The following is a 15,462-nucleotide window of genomic DNA, read 5'->3' as shown; positions in this document are numbered from 1 at the left end:
ATCGTCTTCTGCAGATGTGATTGTTTTCTCTCACAGAAACTGGGGATAAAAGCAGTGTGTCTTTAACCTTTTAAATTGGGATGATATTCAGAAAAATGTCTGGTTCTGGGAATACGATATAGGCCTACAGATAAGTTATTGATATGATAACATGTGGATGGATTTCTATGGAAAAAAACGGCAAATTAGTGCATTACAAACAGGAAATTGGTGGCAGTGGAATGCTGGTAAAAAAAAAATAGACAAAAATGTAAATGAGATTGTAATTTAGTAATTTAGTCAATTTAAAACTACGGAGAGAGGAAACTACTTATCTGTAGGCTTATATCGTATTCCCTGAACCAGACATTTTTCTCAATATCTTCCCAATTTAAAAAGGTTAGACGATACACTGCTTTTATCCCAACTTCTGTGAAAAAAATCACATCCGCAGAAGTGAATTTCTCTTAGACGATTTCCCTATGAATCTAACACTTACTCAAATGGCCTTCCTTATAATCAACTATCGGCGCTTAATAACAATGAATGGCAAGAGACTGAGAGAATGAAGGCTAAACGTATAGAAGAAGACATGGGGCTAATGCTCCAGACCAATAGAATCGACCAGCCTCTTTCATTCCTCGCCGTGGCAACAAGCTCTCGGCCCCGTTGCCTGGCAACCATAATTCATAGCCACTCTAAATGGATGTTCTGTGAGAACATTAAGGTGAACGGGAACAAAATGCCCTTTGTCAATCTGGGGAATCTTTCAGCCGGCACGTCATCCTATCCGAGCTCCTATTTCCTTTTAGTAAAAGTAGTTTACGAATGCTGAGCAATAGAAAACACTCATGTTTCGAAGTGTTTTAGCTACCGAGTGAATGTGAAACATAATATGGTGGTAGCTAAGATGCTTGGCTTAAAGTGGAAAATAGGCTGTGACGGCCAGACTAGGAAATCATTAAAGGTCCCGCACAGTCATTCTGATTCAAATGTAAAATAGCCTTTTGAGTGATCCAAACATCACCCATAATATTTTTGGGGATGAAAAAAATGCTCAGAATTTGAGAAAATTCAGTGAAGCTAAATTCCATTCATTCCATTCCAGCCATTACAATGCTATCCTCCTATAGCTCATCCCATCAGCCTCCTCTGTTAGCCAGTAACTAGCTGAGAGCAGACACAGATGAAAGGGAAACCTGTAAGTATCTTTGACATAGACGAATAGGGGAAACCTGTAATTATATTTGCTGACACAAGTAAAATGTTGGTGTAACCGATGTGAAATGGCTAGTTAGTTAGCGGTGGTGCGCGCTAATAGCGTTTCAATCGGTGACGTCACTCGCTCTGAGACTTGAAGTAGGGTTGCCCCTTGCGTTGCAAGGGCCGCGGCTTTTGTGGCGCGATGGGTAACGATGCTTCGTGGGGTGTCAGTTGTTGATGTGTGCAAGGGTCCCTGGTTCGAGCCCGGGTTGGGGCGAAGAGAGGGACGGAACCTACACTGTTACATTGGCACCAGTAGACTACCTAGCTAGCTATGTAAATCACAGCCCTCTGCGAACACACCTTCTGTTATGATAGTTACAAGGTGGTATTATTTATATTAGGGAGGAGAATAAGATGTTACCATTGGTGTATTAAAATGAGGGGCTTCATGTGATAGGGCGGCGATTAGCCTAGCGGTTAAGAGCATTGGGCCATTGACCATAAGGTCACTGGTTAAAATCCCCGAGCTGACCAGGTGAAAAATCTGCCAATGTGCCCTTGAGCAAGGTACATAACCCTAATTGCTCCTGTAAGTCGCTCTGCATAAGAGCTTCAGCTCTCAGGAGCTTCCGCTTCCTGAACTCAAATTGTTGACACAAGGGAGGGGACCAGTAACTTTATGATCAAAACCTAGCAATGTACCAGCTACAGTCATTTTTCATACTTTGATCTGGTTCCATTCAAATATCAGGACATTTTTATTAAAAACATGATTTTGACTGTGTGGGACCTTTAAGCTCCACATTGAAAACCTGAAATTGGGTTATATGGTTCAAGAACAGGGTTATGTGGAGCTAAACAGCTACACCTGTCTGATTAATGGAAATAAATATGCAGCAGGGAAAATCATGAAGAGCATGTAGACCGCACACAGTTCAATCACGTAGTTCCTCAGTGGTGGAGGTGCTGTTGAGACATAATATTGTTGTTTATCGGTGAACATGGTGAACATGGTGTACATGGCCAAGGGCAGAAAGAACTTCTGGCTGAGAGCGGGACCTGAGAAGTTTCACTTTGACTCGAATGGGAGATTAAGTCCAATACCTATGCGGAGTGGTAAACCACGATTAGTCATGTCACCTATCACATCATGAGGTTTCTGCAAGGAAAGCCAAATCCAAAAGTTTAAGTTTCATTTCTCCACTTCTTGAAAAGTCAAAACTTGTATTGAGCGTATTTCTGCTGAATGTCATCCCACTAGTTTGTTTTCGATTTCGAATGAAATGAAGGGGAAAAAGCTTAATCACCCAACTGACAACTCATGGGTCATCCAAAAGAATACTGTTCTTCGATCCTGGTCCCGGAGACCCAATGTGTTATCCAGGCTTTTGTTCTTCCCCAGCGCTAACACATATGACTGAACTAACCGGCTAATCGTCAAGCCCTTGATTAGTTGGATGAGGTGTGTTGTTGCTGGGATGGAACACGTGCCTGCACCCCCAGCTGCCATCCAGAACAGAAAAACCCACTTACGTATTTACAGTGATCTCTGCACACTGCTTGCTAGTGGCATCAGGCTAGACTCACCACAGACAGGGTGCTGGACATTAGACCGCCATTTTGGCTCAACAGCCCTCCATCCTGACCCATCATGTCCATTCCCTGCAGGTGGAAGGGGTGCAGGCCACTCTGGGAGTGAGAGGGGGCCAGTGGGTGGTAGGAGCCAGACTCCGACTCTGGTAGGTGGGGGTGCAGCATGTGTTCTGGGATGGTGGGAGGTGTGATGGGTGGAATGTTGAAGTCTTCATCCCCCAAACTGGGCACTGGGTAGGACTGCAAAAGAAGAGGAGAGGAAGAAACATTAGAGAAATAATAATATTACAAAATGATAATTTAGCAAATCGTTTTTAGTGGATGCAAGTCCACCCAAACTGAGCACTCAAACACATTAGGCCTAGGAACATAATAGAGGTGGATGCTACACTTTGGTAGTAGTGGACAATGTAAAGCTCTTTGAGCGACTGGAAAATAAATCCAATTCATTATAATTACAGTATTATAACACTAACGCTCAATTACAGCACCGCAATACAGAACATGCAGATTGCATCATATCATTCTAGTCCTCATTAATAGACTACTATGGTTCCATGAGTCTTTATTAAGACTGTGCAATGGGACTTCTGTAAATACCTCCTGAATTGATGCTATTATTAGTAGGCAATTAGGACTAATGATGTACACAGCCTCGAACGATTTTTGTGATCAACGATGCCAACAATGAGGATTAATCATTAATCGTTAATGCAATCATGATTACTTGAATTAATTCATGCATTCATGATCAACTACAACACAGGATACATATAATCTCATTTTGCATTTCAACAAATGTGTGTAAATGTATTTGGGCATGTTTTTCAATGATTCCGGCTAAATCAAAGGGGGTTTGAGCGTAGATAAATGTATGTAAATGTTCCCTCATTAACTTCTAACGAAAGGCTTCTTTTATGCGTCTTGACAGTCAGTTCCACTTGGCTGTGCTGTATTCTATGTCTTTTAAAAACCCCTATGTCCTTCCACCCCTTTTTAGCTCGCCGGGGAAAAATGTAAAACAGCCAAGGCAGATGAAAGGCGGTATAAATCTGAGGCAAATACATTAATTATTTGGTAAACACTGCAACAAACTGCAATCACTTTGAATCAACAGGAAATATGAGGTATGGTCTACATCTTTAGAGCTCTGGAAGAGGAATTATTTCCATCAAGGGAGAGAACTATTTAACACATTCAATTGCTCTTGATCAGTACGACCCTGAAGGTTCCAGTTAACTCGGTGAAGCTTTCCAAAAGAAGACAGCACAACAAATCGACCTTCTGATACAACTTGAAATGTTTTCTTTTTCTCTCTCCCCCAGAAGCGTCTTTTTTCCCAGCTTCATCGGCGGGCTCAGGAGTTACATTCCGCCTCTACTAACTCCTTGTTGATTCTCTCCAAGATTTTCATTACGGCTAATTTACAGCTTTTATTTGCTGAAAACAAAATGGAGCTGACAGACAGCCAACTCCAGGCAATTAGGCAGAGAATCGGTTCAAAAACCTATCTCTACTGAAATAAATAGCAGCCCAACTGTTCTTCTAAAAGATGGCAATAATCGTTTTAATGAGCTTCCTTCAACTTCTCTTTCCTTCTCTGCCGAAAGCTAACATTTTGCACACATTTGCATATTTGATTGTGTTTCCTCTCGCAGATGTCAACTTTGGTTGGTTGGTGTGAAATACGTTGGCATAATTCACACAGTAAGGTTTTCAGGAACAATACATTATTTAGCTGTGATAAAAACAACAACAGATTGTCACAATTGTTGTTGTCTAGGGTTACTTTGATATTGATATTTCAAATTTGACAAATTATTTAATTTTCACTATACATAGGCCTACAGAAATACCTTATATAGGAACGGAAAAGGGCAAGTCAATGTTGTGTCAAAGACGTTTTAAAGTATGGGCATAAAACATTGATAATTACATAACAACAACAAACACGACAGTTATATAACTGTCACTTCCTGTGCAGAGTTCTGGTGTAGTTGTTGTTATTACATTCTGTGGCCCTCCTAGAAAAACACACCCATCTTTACTCTGGTTTTCTGATAACTCACACCGAAGAGTCTTGGGAGAACTTGGGTTGTTTGCTCAGAAGCCAGACACACAGCAATATTATGTCTAACTTGAGAGTGATGGTGTGCTGCTGCATACCATGTGATCAACACGAGAGAAGAGAGACAAATCTCCAATTGAGAGAGAGAGAGGCAGAGAGAGAGAGAGAGGCAGAAAGAGAGAGAGAGAAGCAGAGAGAGAGAGGCAGAGAGAGAGGCAGAAAGAGAGAGAGAAGCAGAGAGAGAGAGAGAAGCAGAGAGAGAGAGAGAAGCAGAGAGAGAGAAGCAGAGAGAGAGAGGCAGAGAGAGAGAGGCAGAGAGAGAGAGAGAGAAGCAGAGAGAGAGAGGCAGAGAGAGAGAAGCGGAGATAGAGAGAGAGAGGCAGAGAGAGAGAGAAAAGGCAGAGAGAGAGAGGCAGAGAGAGAAAGAGAAAAAGACAGAGAGAGCGAGAGAGAGAGATAAGTATCATCCTGTCTATTACTGACTTTATCATCATTTGTTCTAAAGGTGAGGTATTGGATGTCCAGGTCACGGTATCAGAGGTCAACATAGTGATACTTGTTACTGTTCAGTCTATTTGGTCTCGGATAATACTTTGAAGACAAACACGACGTGTTGTTTCATGTTGTCCTCCCATTCTAACACACCGACACCATCTGTAGTGAATAAAAATAGAAAGATAGGTAACATATTGTACCTCCAGTACAGATACAGTACGCCCACACAGCTGTAGCCTTGTGCTAATTAGCACCCTAAAGAAAAAGAACGTTCCAAACTAACATGGACAGTATCGGAAGGCCTTATTACCAAGTAGTTGTTTTTTATCTGAAAGGCCTTTCATGCTGCCATTCATTTGTCAAAACAAAAACCTTCATATTGCTTCATGTAAGCACATTTTCTAATATCAAGCCTTGTCCTGAATACATATATATATATATTTTATCTGTCATTCTCTTCAATCGCCCATTGTCCTTTTCAGTCGAGAACAATAGATGCGGTAAAGAGATCAATCAAACTCGACCAAAACAATGGAAATACCATGGCGACGCCACTCACGTGTCCCCCAGTAGGGGAAAGATTCAGAATCTCCTAATTTCCCCCTATACAATTTGACCTATTATTTGGCTATTGTGTATATGTGTATTGTATTTCACACTATTTTGGAGTAAAGATCGGAGTATAACGCTTGTATAGAGGTCAAACCCAATACATGCTTATGTCATCGTCACCAATCAACTGCATTACATCTTCAAGTACCACCACCGCTTTCTATGTGGCCACTATATGATACCAGCTGACACGAACGGGAGTTAGCATTCTTTCTATGTGGCCACTATATGATACCAGCTGACACGCACGGGAGTTAGCATTCTTTCTATGTGGCCACTATATGATACCAGCTGACACGCACGGGAGTTAGCATTCTTTCTATGTGGCCACTATATGATACCAGCTGACACGAACGGGAGTTAGCATTCTTTCTATGTGGCCACTATATGATACCAGCTGACACGAACGGGAGTTAGCATTCTTTCTATGTGGCCACTATATGATACCAGCTGACACGAACGGGAGTTAGCATTCTTTCTATGTGGCCACTATATGATACCAGCTGACACGAACGGGAGTTAGCATTCTTTCTATGTGGCCACTATATGATACCAGCTGACACGAACGGGAGTTAGCATTCTTTCTATGTGGCCACTATATGATACCAGCTGACACGAACGGGAGTTAGCATTCTTTCTATGTGGCCACTATATGATACCAGCTGACACGAACGGGAGTTAGCATTCTTTCGAACCCCGAAAAGGACTATTTCTAAATATTATGCAGCAAAAACAGCCAAATATTTCCAAATCCTTTTTCAGCAACCACATTGTGGGTCTGTTAGAACACAAAAATCATAACGGATTAGACGAATATCCACTTTCCCTCACGGTCTGCATTCCATTGATCCCATTTGAGTCCCATTCTGCTCAGAACTATGCAAATGCCTGCTGGTGGGCCTATTTTGATTAAATCCATTCAAATATATTGTATTCATATTACGAATGCCCCTTTAAAATGAAAAAACAAATCCTAACATCAGGAGGATATTTAGAACATTGCAAGACATGGCAGGACGATTTTTGTTTTTTGTTTAGCCTCTAGAATGACTACGATTAGCAACAGTTGCAGACCTGAGTTTAAAAAAACAGACTTATGACTTATAAGTCAATGTCAACCAACATCAAATCACAAAATGGTATTTCTGTTTGAAAATGAGTGACAACTGATGAGTGCAGTGCAGACCAGCAATCTTCAAAAGACCACTGCTGAATTTGATCATATCGAGATATTTCTCTCATTTCAATTCACTTATTTCAAGTCAACATGCCATAAATTATTCTGTAAGATTAAGTATGTGGTAGAAGGGTGGGAGATGGGGAATTCCCTCCAACCAATTGAAGGCCCCATACCGCCTACACACAGTTTTTATGATGAATAATTATTGTTTTATTTTGCCAAAAAAAAATCCCACTCAGCACTTAACCTACCCATAAACCATTTGGCTAATCTGGCAAGGCACTTTCTTATTAGAGTTTGTTTTAATCAGTGATCAACCGTTTATTAGTTTGATATAAAAGTTTAGACAAACACAATAGCTATTTTAGATTGGCCCAAGATAAGCCTGAGTAAAATAATTGATGTGGATTAAAAAGCAAAAAATAAATAGAGCCTCAATATGTCTTGTGTGTCGCAACAAAATGAGATAATTTTGCCTCAACAGCATATAAAGCTATCATATGAAACAGCCCCCCCCTCCCCTTCAATTCACATTCAAATATGATTTATTGGCACAAGAATCTGCGAGCTGCAATGTTGCCAATGCAATTAATAATGAAACAACTTCTTTCTGCCTCTCTCTTTTCCCATCTACAGTACATTCGGAAAGTGTTCAGACCCCTTGACTTTTTCCACATTTTGTTACGTTACAGCCTTATTCTAAAATTGATTAAATTGTTTTTTCCCCCATGGTTGACAGTGTATGTCAGAACAAAAACCAAGCCATGAGATCCAAGCAATTGTCCATAGAGCTGCGAGACAGGATTGTGTCATGGCACAGATCTGGGGAAGGTTACCAAAACATTTCTGCAGCATTGAAGGTCCCCAAGAACACAGTGGCCTCCATCGTTCTTAAATGGAAGAAGTTTGAAACCACCAAGACTTTTCCTAGAGCTGGCAGCCCGGCCAAACTGAGCCATTGGGGGAGAAGGGCCGTGGTCAGGGATGTGACCAAGAACCCGATGGGTTCTCTGTGGAGATGGGAGAACCTTCCAGAAGGACAACCATCTCTGCAGCACTCCACCAATCAGGCCTTTATGGTAGAGTGGCCAGAAGGAAGCCACTCCTCAGTAAAAGATACATGACAGCCTACTTGGAGTTTGCCAAAAGGCACCTAAATGACTCTCACACCATGAGAGACAAGATTCTCTGGTCTAATGAGACCAAGATTGAACTCTTTGGTCTCTTTGAACTCTCTTGACTCTTGGGTATGAGGCTGTAATCGGTGACAAAGGTGCTTTAACAAAGTACTGAGTAAAGGGTCTGAATCCTTATGTAAATGTTATATTTCAGTTTTTTTATTTTTAATAAATGTTCAAAAATGTCTAAAAAACTGTTTTTGCTCTGTCATCATGGGGTGTAGACTGATACATGGAAAAAACTATTTAATCCATTTTAGAATATGGCTGTAATGTATTTTTTGTTATTGAAAAAGTCAAGGAGTCTGAATACTTTCCCGAATGCACTGTATATTTCTCTCAACACATACAACCGAGCACAAATCTAAAAGATGTGAGACTAGTTCAGGTTTCACAATGTAAGAAGAAATCAACCTAAGGACAGCCCAAACCTCATTTACCTGACGTTTATCTTCAATCGCCTACTGAACCAAGAGGGAACATGAAGAATCAAAGATATTTTGTGCTGGGATAGTGATTCAAACATTTTGGATTCTAAATTCAAATGTCTTTGATTCATAACTCTATAACAGCTTTGATCTCAGACTGTGATCGGTTTTAGGGGTTCGTATTCTATTCTGTGGTGTGTTTTCTGCCTGGCTTGTTTGAGAGCAATGCAGTGCTGTGATGTTGCTCAACCCTGTCTGCTGCTGAGAGCTTAGGTTCAAGGTGAACAGAACTGTTGCTGCCAATAAAACAAATGTCCTGATCACAAAGGAAACAGAGCAGGTGAGGTGTGTGTGTGTGTGTGTGTGTGTGTTTGGTTTTAATATCTTTGTGGGGACCAGAAGTCCTCACAAGGATAGTAAAACATTTTGCTGGTCCCCACAAAGAAAAAAAGGCAATTTTAGGCTTAGGGGTTAGGTTTAGGGTTACAATTAAGATTAGAATTAGGGTTAGAGGTTTAGGAGTTAGGTTTAGGGTTACAATTAAGATTAGAATTAGGGTTAGAGGTTTAGGAGTTAGGTTTAGGGTTACAATTAAGATTAGAATTAGGGTTAGAGGTTTAGGAGTTAGGTTTAGGGTTACAATTAAGATTAGAATTAGGGTTAGAGGTTTAGGAGTTAGGTTTAGGGTTACAATTAAGATTAGAATTAGGGTTAGAGGTTTAGGAGTTAGGTTTAGGGTTACAATTATTTGTTGAGTTTAGGAGTTAGGTTTAGGGTTACAATTAAGATTAGAATTAGGGTTAGAGGGTTAGGAGTTAGGTTTAGGGTTACAATTAAGATTAGAATTAGGGTTAGAGGTTTAGGAGTTAGGGTTAGGTTTAGGGTTACAATTAAGATTAGAATTAGGGTTAGAGGGTTGGATTATTTGGGTTACAATTAAGATTAGAATTAGGATTAGAGGTTTAGGAGTTAGGGTTAGGTTTAGGGTTACAATTAAGATTAGAATTAGGGTTAGAGGTTTAGGAGTTAGGGTTAGGTTTAGGGTTACAATTAAGATTATAATTAGGATTAGAGATTTAGGAGTTAGGTTTAGGGTTACAATTAAGATTAGAATTATGGTTAGAGGTTTAGGAGTTAGGTTTAGGGTTACAATTAAGATTAGAAATAGGGTTAGAGGTTTAGGAGTTAGGGTTGGGTTTAGGGGTTAAGGGTTATGATTAGGGAAAATCGGATTTTGAATGGGAATCAATTGTTTTGTCCCCACAAGGATAGTAAAACAAACGTGTGTGTGTGTGTGTGTGTGTGTGTGTATATGTATATATATATATATATATATATATATATATATATATATATATATATATATATATATATATATATATATATATACAGTAACAGTCAAAAGTTTGGACACACATACTCATTCAAAGGTTTTTCTTTATTTTGACTATTTTCTACATTGTAGAATAATAGGGAAGACATCAAAACTATGAAATAACACATATGGAATAATGTAGTAACCAAAAAAGTGTTAAACAAATCAAAATACATTTTATATTTGAGATTCATCCTTTGCCTTGATGACAACTTTGCACACTCTTGGCATTCTCGCAACCAGTTTCATGAGGTAGTCACCTTTCCTTATTAATATGTTTGAGCCAATCAGTTATGTTGTGACAAGGTAGGGGGGTATACAGAAGATCAGCGGTGGGAAAAGTACCGAAACGTCATTCTTGAGTAAAAGTAAAGATACCTTAATAGAAAATTACTCACGTAAAAGTGAATGTCACCCAGTAAAATACTACTTAAGTAAAAGTCTAAAAGTATTTGGTTTTTAAATATATTTTAGCAATTACATTTACTTTTAAAAGAACATTTCCTATGTTAAGCAAACTAGAAGACACAATTTTCTTGTTTTTTATTTAGGATAGCCAGGCGCACACTCCAACACTCAGACATAATTTACAAACTAAGCATTTAGCTCCCGAGTGGCACAGCGGTCTAAGGCACTGCATCTCAGTGCTAGAGGCATCACAACTGACCCTGGTTCGATCCTGGGCTGTATCATATATATATATACAGTACTGTATGTGTGTGATGTGTGTCTGGGTGTAAATGAAAGAGGGATGAGGAGGGAAGGGAAAAGCAGACAGACATATGAATGGACAGACTGGGACAAGGGGGAGCATGGAGAGAGAAAGAGAGTGAGGGGATAGAGAAAAAAAGTGTGTGTGGGAGTCATCTTTCATAATGAATCATTTTTTATCCACAATATGCCAAAGTAAAGTAATAAGGGCTTTTTGACTCATAGTATAACGGTGGCCTTTGGTTCGAAACATTGTCATAACGCACTTTGGAGAGAATTGTTTAAAATGAAAGTGTTTCAATTCTTTTTTCAATCAACCCAGGATTCAACAAAACATAGACAGTACCTATAGGCCTAGGGTTTCAAGATTTGGTTGATTTCAAAAGGAATCTACAAGTTAATAAAAAACAAATTGTGGATTCTCGTCTCCATCTATACCAAAAATCTAAGTTAAAGAATATGACTACATCAAATCAAACTGTATTTAAAGTGCATTTAAAGTTTTCTTTGATTTAGTCCTATTCTTTAACTTAGATATTTGGTTGAAATGGAGACGTGAATCCATCTAAATGATTAATTTGTAGACAAACTGGAATTAAAGCCAGACTCAGTGGCACAGACGGAGCTATCCAAGCAGAAGATACATCTCCTTTAAATATTGATATTTGGTTGCGCTGACAAAGAAACACAATCCAATATCACTTTTTGCAATACGGTAAATAGCCTATTAGCTTGTCGAAAAGTTAACAAATGACATGCTGGATTCACGTCTCCATTTCAACCAACAATAAAAGTTAAAGAAGAAGATTAAGTCAGTGGCTGATGGAACTAATCCAAGCAGTAGATACATCTCCTTTAAATGTTGATATTTGGTTGTGTTGTCAACCAAACACAATTTAATATGACTTTTGTAATACAGTACATAGGCTAAAGTTAAGAATATCTTACAAACTTGTATCAGTATTCATTCAACTATAAAATGAGTAAAATATCCACATTTTGAGGTTACTGTAACAATAAATGTATTTTGATGTAATCATAGGAAGCGTGCATGTTCAAGATAAAACGCCAAGGTCACAGGTCTGTGGCGATCTCCACAATTGCTATAATATTCTGCACAGAATCTCGAACGGCACTGATCACTTGCACAATGTACTTTCATAATCTCAGTTGCAATCCAGGTCATTTGGTTGTGCTATTAGATATAGCACAGTGACAACACATGAAGTTGTTCTATATATATGAACAAAATATCTGATATTGTGTTCCCATTTGAACTATGCTGTGCTTTTAGATGGTTGAAAGCGCAGCGGTAACACATTTCGGTGACTTCTGAACCAAAAAGCAGACATAGATTTTCCATTGGAATTTGGTTGCGCTTTTAAATGGTTGAAAGGGATAGCTAACTAATTTGGAATTGAACAAACTTTTGGCTGCGTTTTTAAATGGGTGAAAATAGGTTGGAATCTCATTGGTCAAGGTATCAACCAAATATTAGCCAATTATTCACGTTGAAATGACGTGGTGTCTGCCTTGTGTCTGAGCTCTAAATCCCGCTGGTGGTGTACTTGTTCTTGTATATTTACCCAGGGTAGCCGGGGGCCATCGGAGTGAGCAGGGCCTTCTCGTTTCCACAGGGGTCCAGTCTGCTTGGCGCTGGTCTGCGTCTGATGGGGGTTGGGAGGCACACGGAACTACCAGAAGGGACACAGAAAGGTCAATGGTCACCACAGGGTCAGAGAGGGGTGGAAGGAAGGACCCGTAGGCACAGATCTAGGATCAGATCCACCTCCTCAAATTAGGCCAAATAACCATTGGAGTGGGAATGTAAAACTGGCCTTAGATTAGTGTCTAGAGAACAATGACAAACAGCAGAGCAACATCCTGGTCTCTGGACAACCAGGATGCTTTATCTAACCGTCATATATCCAGGTTAACCTCATTGAGATAAAGTCTATTTTTCAAGAGACCTGAATGTAGCCCACTATGGTAAGATATTTACTATTACATAAATATTTCCATTTATGTATATATCCATAAATTGTATGGATATCGATATCTGTTCATGTACATGTGTAATACATATCCACTTTAGCACTACATGGACTATATAAGGGTACTAGTGTGCTCCAATGCAAGCAGCTGTGCCAAAATGAAATATATTTCCCCCATACATTCCTGAGTACTCCCTCTACAATACCCTATATCCATATTAATAATACCTCCAATACTATTTATTAATGTTGTCTCTCCTTCTGGAATGGGAATACACCGTATAAACAAATCCCTTAGGGGTTCATTATGGGGGCATCTGGCAAACTCTATGACTAAGTAAATGATCAAATATTTTCAGTAAATAAAATAAAGGTTGTCATGGATACGACAGACTGTGTGAGTGGTATACAGTAGATTAAATGATGTCCATACACATGATGCAAAACACTGTCTGATGCAGAATGACATACCAATGTTGACCTAGACAGATGCATGCTTCCGTAATTGATGTTTTATTCATTATTCACATACTGTCAAATACACATTGCCTAAGAAGGTTAAAAGTGAGACGTGAGGTGATTGGGTTCAGCATATTACTCCGATTGCATGACTATGAGTTATACATGTTTTAACATCTCTGGTGAAACAAATGTACCAGGCATGCACACCTCAGTAAAAGTGTTTCTGACTATAGTGAAGGGTGTTTCATATACGCGTGCTGGAAGGTGTGACTTCTTCTGAAACAACACCTTCATACATTTTAAGTTATGTGGCATAACACAAAACCCCAAAATAATAATTCCCCGACACAATATTTCACTAACCTGACTGTAAACCTTATTTTCGATCGATGTGATTTCCCCAGGTATAACTAATTCACAACACTTCTATTTCATAATAATAAGAAATTCAACTGAATAAAAAAAGTGTTAACTTGACCTAGATAGTTTTTGTGTATGTATTGATATGTAGGCTAAGAAAATGTAGTTCTGTCCTTGAGCTATTCCTGTCTATTAATGTATTATGTCATGTTTCATGTGTTGTGTGGACCCCAGGAAGAGTAGCTGCTGCTTTTGCAACAGCTAATGGGGATCCTAATAAAATAACAAAAATAACAATAATGAGCAGTTAGCTTAATTATCATTTCTTTCAGTGAGAACATCCCTAGTGCAGACAGTAAATATGAGATTCAACAAGTCAAGCTGCAGTGCCTAGTGAAAGTATACACACTGCTTACACAGGCTTCACAAGTAGCTGTCCTAAAATTCTTTCAAAAAATTGATAAACTACCATTTTCCCCCCCTACTGATGTACACAATTTACTCCACATTTCCAAAGTGACGGAAAAATTGTACAACATTTTCCAAATGAATCAAAACTCAAAACCGAAGTTGTCTCGATTACGTATGTCCTTCATACCCCAGACTAAATACTTGGTGGAAGCACCTTTGACAGCCATTACAGCTGTGAATATTTTTGAATAAGTTTCTACCAACGTTGCACAACTCTTAGGGCAACATGTATCCATTATTAATGTCAAGATTGCTCAAGCTCAGTAAATTTGGTTGGGAGTCATTGATGGATAGCAATATTCAAACTTTGTCTGTGACTTTAAAGCAGATTTAAATCAGGACTGAGACTGGACCATTCAGGAACACTGCTATTCTGGTATGTCTTTGGCATTAAAATGTGTGTAACTGTCCCGCTGAAAAATAAAACTGTAGAAGACTGAGGCATGGTTTTATGTAACTTTTTAGCTTGGCTTTGCTCCTTTCATATCTTTTTATGATCCTGACAAACTCTCCAGTCCCGGCCGGTGACAAGCATACCCAGAACATGATGCTGCCACCACAATACTTGAAAATATCCTATTTTAGGACAGCCGTATCCTATTAAGAGCAATTTGTGATACGAATGCTTCCTGTTCTGCTAGCGACCTCCATTTCGCTACAGTCCCCAGACTAAAGGCTAATTAACAAAAGCCTTTAGTTAATTAACAAAGTCAGTTAATTACCCATTTCCTACAGACAGGAACACTGTGTTTGAACTAAAACACAATAAATTGGAAATTATAACTACATGAAAGACTCATCTGGCTATGATGGCTACCTCAGGAACATACGATTCTTTATAAATATTTGATTGTGTTGCATCCCTTAAGGCCTAGGCCCTCACCCACCCGCGCACACACGCAAGCACGCACGCACGCACGCACACACACACACACACACACACACACACACACACACACACACACACACACACACCCACATAGATACCCTCTCCTAACCATTAGCCTGTCCACTGGGCCTTATCTGAATGGTATTTACACTTATCACACAGCCCACTGTTAGACGCTCCACGCTCAAAATGAGTTTCACCCGAGGTCAACCCCAACAACACCAGGAACACACCACCAGTATCCTGAAATAATCCACCATCCACCCAGGGCAGATAGCTACTGTAGCTCTCCTACTACAATACAGTGAGAAACAGCCCTGCAGCACATGTACACATGAAAGCCCCTCTCTTCAGTGATAGCTGTCAACCTACAGGCCATTTAAGCAGCTGTCTACTCTACCAGACCTGGGTTCAAATACTATTTCACAGTTAGCTCTAGCCTGCTGGGTGTGCCAGATTGG

General features: G+C 39.5%; 1 protein-coding gene across 2 annotated transcripts in view; it reads right to left on the bottom strand.

Annotated features, from left to right (window-relative positions):
* Positions 1–15,462, bottom strand: part of LOC106568871 (thymocyte selection-associated high mobility group box protein TOX) — a 58,344-nt gene that overhangs the window by 18,791 nt on the left and 24,091 nt on the right. For both annotated transcript variants that reach the window (XM_014139627.2, XM_014139626.2), the window contains 2 exons: positions 12,412–12,519; positions 2,773–3,018 (listed from right to left, as the gene is read on the bottom strand). In XM_014139627.2, coding sequence (XP_013995102.1) covers positions 2,773–3,018; positions 12,412–12,519 — 354 coding nt within the window. The remainder of the gene's footprint in view (positions 1–2,772; positions 3,019–12,411; positions 12,520–15,462) is intronic.

This window comes from Salmo salar, chromosome ssa14, assembly GCF_905237065.1.
Source record: "Salmo salar chromosome ssa14, Ssal_v3.1, whole genome shotgun sequence".
NCBI classification, from domain to species: domain Eukaryota; kingdom Metazoa; phylum Chordata; class Actinopteri; order Salmoniformes; family Salmonidae; genus Salmo; species Salmo salar.
Note: the sequence above shows the minus strand (reverse complement) of the source record. Positions and strands in the feature narration are given on the sequence as shown.